The sequence below is a fragment of the Arvicanthis niloticus genome, chromosome 3, assembly GCF_011762505.2.
Source record: "Arvicanthis niloticus isolate mArvNil1 chromosome 3, mArvNil1.pat.X, whole genome shotgun sequence".
Classification (NCBI taxonomy): Eukaryota; Metazoa; Chordata; class Mammalia; order Rodentia; family Muridae; genus Arvicanthis; species Arvicanthis niloticus.
In genome coordinates this window covers 34,306,209-34,320,018 of record NC_047660.1, presented here as the reverse complement: position 1 = coordinate 34,320,018, position 13,810 = coordinate 34,306,209, and the positions used below count along the sequence as shown (strand labels likewise).

Here is a 13,810-nt window from a genome sequence, read left to right as displayed (position 1 = left end):
GCCTTAGCAACCTAAGATAGAAATGCATTGCATATGATAATGCATATTCCATGACAGGTAAGGAAGGCTTTCATATCAGAACAACCTAAAACAGACTCAGTCTGGTTTATGCAATAAAAAGGGGGAGATGTGGAGAGCTTTGGGGGCTGCCTAGCAGAAATCTGTCATTGGCCAAGGACAAGGAAATGGGCTGCTTAGAAGGAATCTGGCATGGGCCAAAGACAAGGAAATAGACTACAGGCAGGAATTTGACAATTGGCTTGAACAAAAAAAGTAATTTCAGGCAAAAATTTAAATCCTAGGCTAGAACAAAGAAGAAATTTCAGGCAGAAATCTAAATCATAGGCTAGAACAAAGAAGTAGGCTTCAGGCATGAAAATGACTTTGGGCTAGGACAGGGAAGTAGGCTCATATATTTGGATCATCCTCATAAGCCCTTAGAAATAGTGGTCACAGGCGTGATCATGGGACTCTGTCTATTATCGTGCATGTTCTTTGATTATTTGGGTTTATTGTCTTCCTTGTTCCTGGACTATTTGCATCAATTGTATTGCTAGTTCCTCAACCTAGAACTGACTTTAATACTTGCATATAATTTAAATAGTATAAAGGCAATAGAGGAGCAGGAGGAATGGAATAGGGGATTAATGGGTGGGAGGAATAGGGAAGGGGGATAGTATCTGAAATATAAATAAATAAATTATCAAATAAAAAAAGAAAGAACGCTTCTGAACAAAGGTCACACATGTATATTACTCTTCTTCATGTGTAAGGTTACAAATAAATTCTTAAGACTCACATGTGAATGTGAGTCAACATAATTTCTAATGCTGCTATAGTATATAGCTGTTATCATACATTAACTCATAGTTTATGGCATACCTTAATAACTCTAGGTTGACAAATTTGTTTTGAATGTAACCTGCAAATAACTCACAAAAAAATTAATTCTGAGTGGTTGAAGATTTGCTGGGGCCCAGCTCAAATTAAAGGTTATTTAACGGTATAACCGCATTTTTTTGAAAAAGATATTTGGGGTCAAAATCAAAATGTAAACTTAAAGAAAATGTTTCAAGCTAAAACAGAGTAAAATGGGAATCTACCTTTCAATAACTTACAGCTTGCCTACCCAACTGCTAATGTGCTCAACTCTACACTTGGGATTAGCATAAATGTTAGATTGCTTTCAATTATATAAAAAAAAGTCCATCTGCACCCACCACACACATGTACACACACATACCATACTCACCACCCCAGACACATACACACACACACACACCCCTACAAAATCTTTGGTTTTAATTTCAGGCAACACAGTGAGAAATTCTTTTTAAAAAAGACCATACAAATTAAAACTCTATAATAATATATTATTCACACAGACTTGTGTTCTCTTGAATATTAATGCCTGCACAGCTAGATGTGTGTGAACCAGACATTTTCACTGAAACATAATAGTATCAGATGTGATGAACATAGAAATACTACGTATTAGGTTCTGTACTAGCTTTATAACCATTAGACACTGTTGTCCCCACTGTATAAGCTGAGGCTCAAAAAAAAAAAAAAAAATAGGTAAATGTTAGACAGAAAAGAAAATGACACCATAGGCTCAAGTGCTGAAGCACTGGTCCCTGGCTGCTGTTATTATGAGAGTACTAGCCCTGATACATTAACCCACTGGTCAGTTCATAGATCAACTGACTATTAATAACTAAGGCATACAAGGGGGAGGCAAGGTATTTAAGGTCTATCTTTGAATGGAACATCATTTTATAAGTCTTTCCCTCTTTCCTTGCTGGATGCCATGAAGTGATCAACTTCCCCAGCAATGTACTACAACCACCAGGAGAGCCTGCCTTGCCTTCAGCCCAAATACGGGGGAGCCAGCAGACTTAGGACTAAAACTTCAGAGATGGGGAAGTTGTTCAAGTAGCCACTTCTAAAATGCAGCTGGCAGAAATCAACCTACCATCCTCCTTCCAGTTGGATATTTCAAGTTATTTTGTCAGAGCTACCCTAACTCACTAAAGGGCATACCTCTAGGAAAAAAAAACTCTAATTCATTGAAGGGCATACCTCCAGGAAACAACCCTAACTCGCTCAAGGCCATACCTCCAGGATCCTGGCATCTGAACTCCAGCTGCTTAGCTTCTATGGTAGTGATCTGAAAGAGCAACTTCTTCCAGATTACAATGTCTCCAATATCTAAATTGATGACATTTTCGTTTTGCCATCTAAAATTATTAGCTATCTTTTCTGTAAATAACAAATCTCTTAAATTATGAAGAAATTGTGAATTTAAAGTTATTTTCTATTTAGAAATTTGACCAACTTATCTACAGTGACCTTTAGAAATGAAACCAGTTCAGTTTCAAGTCCAGTGAACTCCAGATATAACTAAAAGAGCGATTTCTCTTACCTACTTCAGGATCACAGAGGTGATGGCCATACTCAATGAAGTTATGAGATTATCAATAAGAACAACTGTAGTTGGTTGAAAAGTGTCCGCAAAAAACCACACATCATCCTGGAATCTCAGAATATGATCTCTTTGGAAACAGAGCTTTCATAGATGGAACTGAGAATCTCAACATAAAACCATCCCTAACAAGCTACCTAGTGACTGATGATCCCAGGTTGAGGATAAGCTACCCAGACTTTAAAAGAGAAGGCAGCAGAAAGGATAAAGGTAAAGTGTACACTGCTCTATCTACAAACCAGGGACTCACAGAAAGGCAAGAAAAAACATGGAATGATTTTCTCTTGGACCTTTCTAGAAAAATGGCCTGTAGCAACTACCTTTAAATGGGATTTATAGCTTGTGGATATGGAAGAGAATAAAGTTGGTATTAGTAGGCATGCAGTTACAGTGGCCCAAGGAAATTAATAAAAGTTTCAACAAAAGATTTGCATATTTTCTAACAACGTGCAAGCTTCTGAGGAACAGGTTCTAATTCTGCCTGCAGCAATTTACCAACTCTAGGCCTCTTCTCCTCTGCCCATGGAGGGTACATCACTTTGCCACCCAAGAGACACAAGCGACTACCATAAACGTTTGTTTCATATGCAGCTGAGGTTTCTTTGTAAAATATAGATATGTTATTGTAAACTGTTCTTCTGATTGCCCTATTTTGACATCTTTTATCTTCCTTGTTGGTGATCTCCCATCCCATGCTGCAAACCAAGAGCAGTAAATAGTGCCTCACCGCCAGCAGCTTAAAGAGAGCTCCAAGACCTTGGATGCCACTACAGATACTGTTCTGCTATTCGATCTTAGCAGTGGCTCATAGGTGACACTGACAGAACTCCTCTTGAAGCTACTTCAAATCTTTTGCTGGCCAAAAAGCTGCACATACTGTAAACTGTTAGTTTCTGGAGAAGATTAATGCTGTATTGATGCCACTTTCAGTCTGTTAACCTCCAAAAAGATATAGAGGTCTTTGTGATGTAGTTTTCGTCTTCATCATCATCTATCAACCCAAGCAGCAGCGGGTTCGGGAAATGTTCCTAGCTCAGTATCTCAAAAAGCAATCTTTAGCTCCAAGTAGTTCCTGCATGGCCAGTGTTCTTCAATGTCACACTGCGGCAGCTTTAATCCTTCCACCTATCTTGGCCATAATGCTTGTGTTCCAGCTAGCTGCTTTCAGAACAGTTTGTATTTGTACTATGAAATAATTATACTAACAATCTCATATTCAAGTTTCCAGTTTGAGCATTTGAAGCCAAAGCTACATTGATTCTCCTAGAAATCAATTGGGAGGAATTACAAATATAGCTCCCTACCATTACACAGTGCATGTAATACAAAGTAAATAGTGAACAAAAATCTAGTGATTATGTTGGAAATGATCAAACTGTGGTACTTTTACATATTTAAATTTTTATTGTAAAATATCATATATCCCATTATCTATAGATAGTATAAGCAACACTATTTAAGTAAATTGTATTTTGCAAGTAAATTTACCTTTATTATCTCTAAGTTTATTAATTTCTTTATTCATTAGATGTATTTAATGTGAAATTAAACATTGCAATACATCCTGGGGTCCTAGGCTACCTTTATGAGCAAAGCTTTTAGTCATGGTAGACATAGAGAAAACAGCTCAGAAACATTTTATTCTTTCCATGGGAGAATAAAAACATAAAATGGTCTACGTTTCTGCTTTGGTTACTTTCATCAGGTAACTCAGATTATTCCCAACTATTATCAATAATATGTTTTAATTAAATCACAGTATTATACATGGAAAGCAGAGATAAATAAAGAAATATACATCCAAATATGGTATGGAAAAGAACAACATGAAAACAATCTTGGCATATGCCAGCATAAATGAATGCATCCTAGAAGAAAACCAAAGAGATGCCATGGGTCCATCTCTAACACTAAATGTGAGTCTTCACAAATACATTTATTAAAAATGTTTCATGGTCTGTGTATATATTCATCTATGACTACTCAAAAAGAAGTCCAAGAATATTTGTAAATATTTACAAGTGTGATAATTAGTAGTTTGTACAGGGACCTTCGCCAGTTATAAAGTATTCACCAGAGCATTAAATACTGAATTTATAACGGCTTTTATATCTAATCTGATAAGATAAAAATAATCAGTATATGCTATTCTTTGGACAAAAATCTCCAAACAAATAAGAAAAACTAATCTTCATTGGGTAGAGTCACTGTCATAAACAAAATGGCTTAGTGCTAACTTTCTGTCTCACAGCTCTGGTGGTGGTAGCCTTGCTATCTCTGAAGCCTCTCACCTCTGCTTGCAGAGAACCATCTTCTTAGGATGTCATCAAATTGTCTACCTGTGCACATCACTGAGCTAATAACCTAGCTTTCCCTCTTCTTATGGGGATAGAAGTTGGAATAAATAAATGTACAGTGTAGGACAATGTTCTCATTTTAAGCAGAGAAATCACAACCCTAACCACAGGCAAGTTCGGGAAGAGCAGAGGAGAGTTGACTTGTGAGCTTATGAAGAGCACAATTCAAGCCCTAAAAGCAGAAGTAGGTTTCCTGCCTCTTCATTGACAATGTCATGAAGCCAATATGTCCTATTACCATTTCTTAAGATTAAGTCATTTCATATGTACATGATAAATTAACAGAGTATCTTATCAAGTAAATACAAGTAGACAGAAATGCACAGTGTATTTCATTAAATTCTAATACAATACAATATGAAACATCAAGTTAATTATTTATCTCAAATAAAATATAAAATTCCAGTCTATAAATCAACTCCAAAACTTACTATTTTCAATGAACACAGTGTTAGCTATGTTGGTAACTCTGCTCTGGGGGGAAATAAAAATGACATTGAACAAATTATTAATACTAAATATCATAAAAGTTTATGTGCCTTCTGATAACATTTGTCATTTAGAGGAGGCAACAGCTGAGAGTTCGTGGTAGTCTTTAAAAAACCTGTAGGCTGGCTACAGAAGATGAATGTGAAAACTTCAGACATGATGCAATTTCCAGGTGGCAGCCACCTGGAAATTTAGTGTTCTAAGTGCTCACAGTAGGTAAATAAAAGATAAACATTTGGTATTTAGTAAGTTATTTATCAAAAAAAAAGTTGGAAATTCATGAGGAACTAGAGAGTAGGAGATATATTTAGTAGGCAATTATTTGGGTCAGATAAAAGAATTACTAGTTAGAAGCATACTGATAGAGACTGAGAAGCATAAAGTAGTATATTAAATAAGATGAAACGAAATAAAAAATGATACATTAAGGAGTCCTTTTAAGTGGTACGAATACACACATAATAAAATTAAGAAGAGGGCTTTAGTGAACCCACTTGTCAATCTACAGAAAGTCACTTCTTACATTAGACTTCTAAAAGCAAATTCCATTCCCAACAACTCTAGGAGAGCAGTCTTGATCCAGAGAAGTTTTCAAATAATGATCTAAGAATTCCAAGGACAGCTCAGAATTTATCCTCAAGGGAAAAGTCAAATACTGACATACGTAAGGTTCCAACAAGCTCCAAAAAGACCACCAACGGGAGCATGCCATTTTCCTCAAGATCGCTAATGAAGGAAAATCTAGACAATAGTGCAGGCCTCAGCTTCCCCCTATAATGGACTCAATATGTAGAATCCAGCCCATGGTCTATATTGAGTTACTGAAGTTTTTACAGAAAATCCATGAACAGGAAAAGGATGAAAAAAGTCAGAAGAAAGTGAATAAGAAGTTTTCTCAACCAAGTAAGCTTGGAGGAAACAATAAAACCGTAGTTTGTTATTGTCACCAATGATGACTCTCACACCTAGTGGAGATGTAGAACAGCAAAAATTGTGGCAGGCACAAATGTGGAGCTGAGATGAAAGTCTGCAAAGTAAATTTGTACGTCATTGAAAATGGTTTTTAAGTCTTTGGAAATGGGAAAGATAACCTAGGAAAAGCTGGGGTGAGAGACAAGCGCTCAGTTTATATGGAGAGATCACATAAAAGGAGAAAAAGGTAAGAAAGAAGACTGCTGGGATACATGTTGCAATACGTGTCAGATGTGTTAGATTGACTAAACTGCAAGAAGATGAAAAAAGGATACATTGGACCAATAAAATCATACAATTTCTGATATAGTAATCACTAAGCACAGCCTTACTGAATGGATGATTAACCAGCATGACACTGTAGAAATGAGAGTGTTGACAAGGGGCTAAATGGAACACTGGATGAGACGGATAAAATGACCCTCAACCACAGTTCTATTTTTTTAATCTTATTAATCATGTGTGTATGAGAGACAGTGTGGGTATGTGTCTGTGTAGGCCAGAAGAGAGCATGGCATCCATTGATGGAATTACAGGGGTTCAAATGCACAATGTGGGTACTGGAATTAAACCAGGGTCCTCTGGAAGACGATAGAAACACTAAGCCATCTTTCCAGCTTCACCTTGGTCTCATTTTAATTGATCTCCCCCCAAAAAAGCACAATTTTTGTCACTTCCTGCATATTAATAATTATCCCAATTTTATAGATTTCTAGGAGCTAGTAAACAAAACCTTCACAGACTAAATTAATTTTAATTATGTAGACAAGAAAAAAAAATACTCAACCCTTAGAATTCCATAAAACAAAAATGTTACCATGGTATGCAGAAATACAATAATGAACCAAAATATTTTCAGTGAAACACAACAGAAATGCCATAAGCCATTATTTCTTAGAAAAGAAGCATCCTAATGAAGTAGATTTTTGAAAATTGTCAGTCGGGTAAGCTCATTAGTTGCAATGAAAGCTCCCCCTGCTGATCTAGTAGTACCTAATGACCAGGATTTGTTATGGCTCAAAAACAAAGGTACTTTTTAATTCATGTGATAGCTCACTGAGGATGTTTCAAAAGTGGAAACTTTAAATGATGATGTGTAAAAACACTCAATTCTCCAAAGCAAACACAGGCTTATTTAATCTAAAACATTACACTTACTCCTCTAATATTTCCTTCATTAATTGGATCATATAATGAAAAGAAAATTATGCTTAACAATCATCTACACTATTAAAAACCATTATTCCAAATATGAAGTTTGCTGCTCCCACTGAAACATATTAGCAGTATCTGCTGACCCCTACACACACATGCCTTTCCTGTAACAGATGGAAACCAAACGCCCCAAGGCCCCTGAAAGCCCCCTGGAACAGTGAGAAGGAAAACAAACAGAAGAAGCAAATTACTAACTTATAACTCTGCAAGTCTTTATGCAAGCTAAATAATTTTTACAAGAACACAATGTCAGAATATTTATATAGAATTATAAGTATAATCTCATGAGTCAAAATTAAGTTAATATTCTAAAATTTAATTTGTACCCCAAAAAAGTGCTAGAAAAACATGTTAAAAGTTTTAAAAAGAAAAAGAAAATCAGGCATGGCAGTTCACATTTGTAGTCCTGGCATTTGGGATGCTAAAGCAGCAAAATTGCTTCAAGGTTATTCAAAGACAGTTGGGTTTCAGAGGAAGACCCCATTTGCACTTCCTGATCCCCTTAGAAGCATTTAACAACAATTATGAAACAAGGAAGTGGATACAATCTTGAAATCTCTGCAGGGATAAGGAACAAGTTTGAGGACATGTTGGGCATAAAAATGAGTGAATAAGTAAGTCTGCAACTACATAAGGAAATGGGGACTGGGGAGAAATTTAAGTCATTGTCTAAAGGGATAAGCACTGATTCTTCCTACCTACACAATCATCTTTGCTCCAGGTAAAGAACCCTTCTGCATTGCAAGGGTTTTTGTGCCACATCTATACAATACTATGTTACTTGAATTCAACATTCATCAAGGACATCAGAATTTCAAATTTACGTAGCATGACATTTACTTATATATTCCAATTTTTTCAAAAATCTCACCTTAGGAAAGACATTTCCTTTGTCTTAGTAGTATAAATGCACTTTATATATTACTAAGCTTTTCGTAACTTTTTTTTCATTCATTTTTAAGTCTCCTGCACCTATTACAATGTCCTGAAAAAATAATGGGATACCTCATCTGTTCTCAATTATATTTAGACACATAAACATATATAGCATTGTCTGTGTATCTATCTATCCATCTGTCTCTGTCTGCCTGTGTGCCTGCCTGCCTACCTATCTACCTACCTATATGGATATTTTCTTATATGAAGGACATTTAAAGTGGCATAGGGAAAAGGAAAGTAACTTAATATCATTACAAATGAGAAGAAAAAGGTCTAATACTATAATCAGGAAGCCAGAATAGTTGCTTACCGAAGGCCATATGGGATACATTCTTCAAAGAAACATATTTGTCAGGGTAAAATTATGAAGAACATCTTATCCAACACATTTCTCTTACTATATAATCCCCTTAAACTGCCACTTTATAGCAAAAGAACCTATTAACACACAGGGACTAATAAACATGTTTGAGAAGTAATACTTCCTTTAATGTACAAAAATATAATCTTTCTTCAGGTTTTCAAATTCCAATATGAGAAACAATGGATTGATATTACCATCACTAATACTCAATGCAAAAAGAATACAGCTATCACATAATTGTAAATGTCTTACCTAAAACATGTCTAGACATTGGTTATGGGAAACAAAGTAGTTGTTTGGATTTTAAAACATTCATGTTGAATATAATTGAAAGCCCCGCACATTTAAGATGGCCAGTTTTTTGAAATTTAAATCAGATTGAAACAAAGTGTCAGCAAAAGGCTCTATCTGAATTCTTGACAGCCTTCTTTAAGACCACAGCAGGGTCTGCAACCAAGTTGGTAATTTATATATAAGGAAAGATAAATCGAAACTGGTGGTTTTGTATCTAGTAGGGTCATAAAAGAAAGGTCCATTCCTTCAGAGAAATTTGAAACTTGGACAAAGGGAAAATACTCATTCTGGTCTACAGCAGTGCTTGTGAATGCTACTTGGTACTTGTAAATAACATGAGATGATTCTGCTCTGCCAAAGTTCAGTGAAGAAGGCTAAGCAGGAGACAGTGGGATTAGCTGGAACCTAAGGAGGTCAATCTACCAAACAACGCACTGTCTAACCAAATCAATCCATACTCCTAATGAGGACAACTCATAAAATAGCTTAGAATTTCTTTTCAAAGAGTCACATTCCATAAGAAATCATTCTAACAAAATAGATAATATGAACAAATAAAAAGCATTATCTTTTTGTCTCTTAGAATTAAAGATCAGAACAATGACATTGATAATTACAAATAAAACCACAAACCTCTACTAGCTTTGTCTAAATGTGCAAAATCGTCGACAAAGTGAAGGACGTCTGGATGCTTTTCTTCACATACGTCTACCAGGAAATGGAGGAGTGTTGTTTTCTGATCTGCAGATTTTGTGTCTTTTAGCTATATAAATGAGAAGGGGGGAAACAAAAAGCATATTAATAATGTACTGATTCATGTAACACCCTACTCTGTAGATCAGAAGTTAGTTTGAAAACCTCTTCCAATCTGAAAACATTTGAATACTTTAGTACACTTCATTTGATACTGGTTTAAAAGTAACATTTGCAATACAGGAGAAGTGACTCAGAAGCAATGTACTATACAATCCTTTGTGGGGGAAAATGAAATGCCTCGGAAAGAAGAACAACCTGAATATCTATAGAACAGTAGAACTGAAAACAAGCTGGGTGGTTCATGTATTTATAGCTTGGTACGTATTCACGGTCTACCTGTCCCACACTGTAGAGTTTACGGTAGATAGAATGACAAAATAGTGTTGCTTCAAGTAGTCATTTCACTATTTAAAAAGAAAATCAGCACATCCATCCTGTTGTGAACGACACCATAGTAAAAAGAGTCACAAAGAATATCTCGGAGGCTATGACTTCTGAGAGGAAGCACAGAAATCAGGTAGGTGGATAGGATTAGGGAAGAGCATGAGAAAACCCTCAAGCACAGGCAGACAGAACAGCCCCTATAAAGTACGTCCTAGAGACAGACAGACCTGCCTGTCCTCCAAGGGATGCCTTGCTGGAATCCTGGACTTAGACTGTGGTACTGGGAGGTGGGCTCTGTAGACAGTATGGCGGGTGGAGAAGTCCTAAGGGATTTTTCCTCTGACCCCTTAAGTTCTTCCAAGAGGATGTAATTGAAATCCTGAGCTCATGCTAGCTCTGTTTCCTGTGACATGAGCATCTGTGCTCACATATTCCCTGTTATTAATATCTGTCATGATGTAACATAGCAAAGAGGAGATTTTTAAGAGGATCAGAATCTCGGCAGAAAGCATGCCCTAGAACCTTCAAATCTGGGAGGTAAAACCCTTTTAAAAAGCTGTCACAGATAATATAGCAGTGCAAAGCTGATAGGTACAAGGCTATAAATTAGAAAAAAATTGAGAAGGTTGAATAATTACAAACCAAAAATGTATATATGTTGAAGGAGCACAAATAGAATCAATAGAAAGACATAAATCTGAAAATTGCAGAAAAAAATCAGCATATAATGGAAGGAAATAACCTTTCCGTAAGCAACAGAAGTTATTGAACTGGATGAGATGGTCACACACACATTATAAAACACCCCTGCAGTGTGAGTGGATAAAGATGGGGTAGAGGAAAGAATGAAGCATGGAGGCTAATTGTAAAAGAAGAGGCAATAATCCAGGAAGGAAAATAAGACAGCCTGCCCTGAGGCTGGCTCTAGGTATGAATGTGCTGAACTCTGTGGGCTTGGAAACTCAGCGGAAACCGCTCAGGGAGACAGTACGGGAGTAGATTTTAGAGAGGTAGATAGAGAAGAAAACTGTTTTAGATTTGAATAAAATAAAACCTAGAAGGTTACAAAAGTAATAGGCAAATAGCAATATCCTGAAATGGTAGGCATTTACACAAGATGTGCCTCTGCGTCCGCTCGCTTGCCTTCAGAAATAACCTGGCTTCTTGTTCCTATTTACACTGAGAAGTTTTAAAACAGTTATCCTGTATTAATACTTATGTTCTCTTATTCTCTCTCTAACATAAATATATTTATATATATGTAAATATGAATATATAAATATATAGATATAAAAATAATATATAATACATATAACACATATGTGATATATATTTATATGATATACATATATGTAAATATAATAAAACATATAAAATATATAAATATATATCTAATTTATATTTATATTATATAAATATATATGTAAACCTGTGTGTTTGTGTGTGTGTGTGTGTGTGTGTGTGTGTGAGAGAGAGAGAGAAAAACAATGACATTAATTAATGAGTCTTGTTGTCCCTAAGAAACAATTCTGAATTTTTCAGGGATGACACTATCCCTGTAGAGAATGCTGTCAAGACCTTGTAATAACACACTTGTCTTGGAAAAAATTATGAGTTCCTTGCTTCCAAAATTAATGAGTTAACAAGAATGTATACAGATTGGGAGAAAATTTGAGAAAGTATAAACTAAAAAAAGTCACAAACTTGAGCTGACCAGGATTGACCATTCTGTACTTGACAGGAACAAGGAATAAAATCAGGAAGGAGAAGTGGTTATACTAATTTTTGGATCTCTGAAGGTTTGACAGGTAGAATGGTATGAATACTCGGTTAAAAGATGTCCTGGCATAAATCTCTATCACCAGAGTCCTCATTCAGACAACAAACAAAGCATTCCTGTTGTGTCAAAATTGAATCCAGAGCTGGAGACTTTAGTGTAAGGGTACAGGGCAATACTGCCTACTTTCCAACAATTTCCCACTTTAGACTGAGTCATTGTGTGAGTGTGTGTGTATGTGTATGTTTGTTTCTTGTATTGTTTTCTTTTTTTCATTATAATTTTTGTTGTTCTGTTCGTGTGTGGGGGGATATGGGTGTGTGTGTGTGCATGCACGTGCAGCTATTTGTTTTCTAACAAGATAGAAAGAGAGGGAACGGAGTTGGGTCGTAGGTGAGCAGGACCAGAAAGGACTGGTGTGTATGTATGTATGGGGGGGGGGGCGGCTCTGAGTGTACTGTAGAAAAAGATTATTTTTAATAAAAATAAATAAATATGAAACAAACAAACAAAAGTACCCAAAGGAAGTCACTACAGGGCAGTAGAAAGCGTAGCTTCTAGGTGATCAAAAATAAAGGAAAACGTACTGGAGACCCTTGGTTAGTCATCTGACATCTTTCCATGAATACGAAAGTCTCAAGTAGTACCCTGTACTATTGAATAAGTAGCTCAAAGGGGTGCTCCTGGGCTGAGAATGTATTTCAATAGTGGAATCTTTGCTTAGTGTATTTACAGCGTAAGCACACATATGCACAGACATGCAAATGCACATGCACAGGCACACACAAACCTACAAGAAGAAGAATGTTCCTCATATATCTTCCAAAACTCATACTGAGCCTATTATTTAACACGACCTTCTTAGGAAGGCACAGACACTTCACAATATCCCAAACAAGTGTTTCATTTTAAAGGCCCCATTATGATTCAAATTGCCACTTCCATAAATGGACAACCTCCAAATGGGAGGCATGTCCTTAATAAGTTAGTAGCCCAGGGTAAGTTATTGGACCTCACCTTACACATTAAAATCATTTTGAAAAGGAACTCTAAATTCAGTTTCCAATCCAAACTCAGTAAGCGTACATACGTTAGAATGGATTCAAAGTGGTCTTAGAGAAACAGGAAAATCTAATCCAAATAAGTAGGATACAAATACAGAGATGCAAATATACTCTCTCTTTAAAAGTCAATTCTATACGCTTGGGTCAAGTGAAATTTTCCAGTCCTTTGTGTTAAGACATATCATATCCCACAAACCTTAATCTGATATTATAACCATCCTTATAACTCTGTTCCATTCATAGTATCATTTTCAGAAGTTAAAGCCAGCTCAAAATCAGAAAATTTTCACTTATTTATAAGCTGCATAGAAACATTATTCCAATTTATAAAACTGGTTTTGTACCTGCGTTCGGTTGTTTGTATGTAGTTTATGTTAGTAACCACTTGGACATACTGTCCCTCCTGTGACTCTGAGCCATGCTCTATTACCTCTGTCCTTCCACACTGTATTTCCTTAATGAGAAAATGACCGACATCTGGAGTGGAATCTGATTAACAGAAATGTCATTGATCTCTGTAATTTGCAGAGGCTTAATAAAGTTTTCCATAAATTCTTATGATACAGCTAATCATCCAGTAACTACTAGGATTAATATTTTAAGAAATCTATGATAAAACTATAATCCACTGGACCAGTCTCAAACTTCTTCCATGATTGGTGAGAATCAAGATTTCAGGATCTGATCTAGGATACAACAGAGTAGAATACATGC

At 36.0% G+C, this 13,810-nt stretch overlaps 1 protein-coding gene across 1 annotated transcript in view; it reads right to left on the bottom strand.

Annotated features, from left to right (window-relative positions):
• The window catches only part of Diaph3 (diaphanous related formin 3), a 475,947-nt gene that overhangs the window by 185,562 nt on the left and 276,575 nt on the right, over positions 1-13,810 (bottom strand). The window contains exon 22 of the mRNA XM_076930674.1: positions 9,749-9,878. Within this exon, the coding sequence (XP_076786789.1) occupies positions 9,749-9,878 (130 nt within the window). The remainder of the gene's footprint in view (positions 1-9,748; positions 9,879-13,810) is intronic.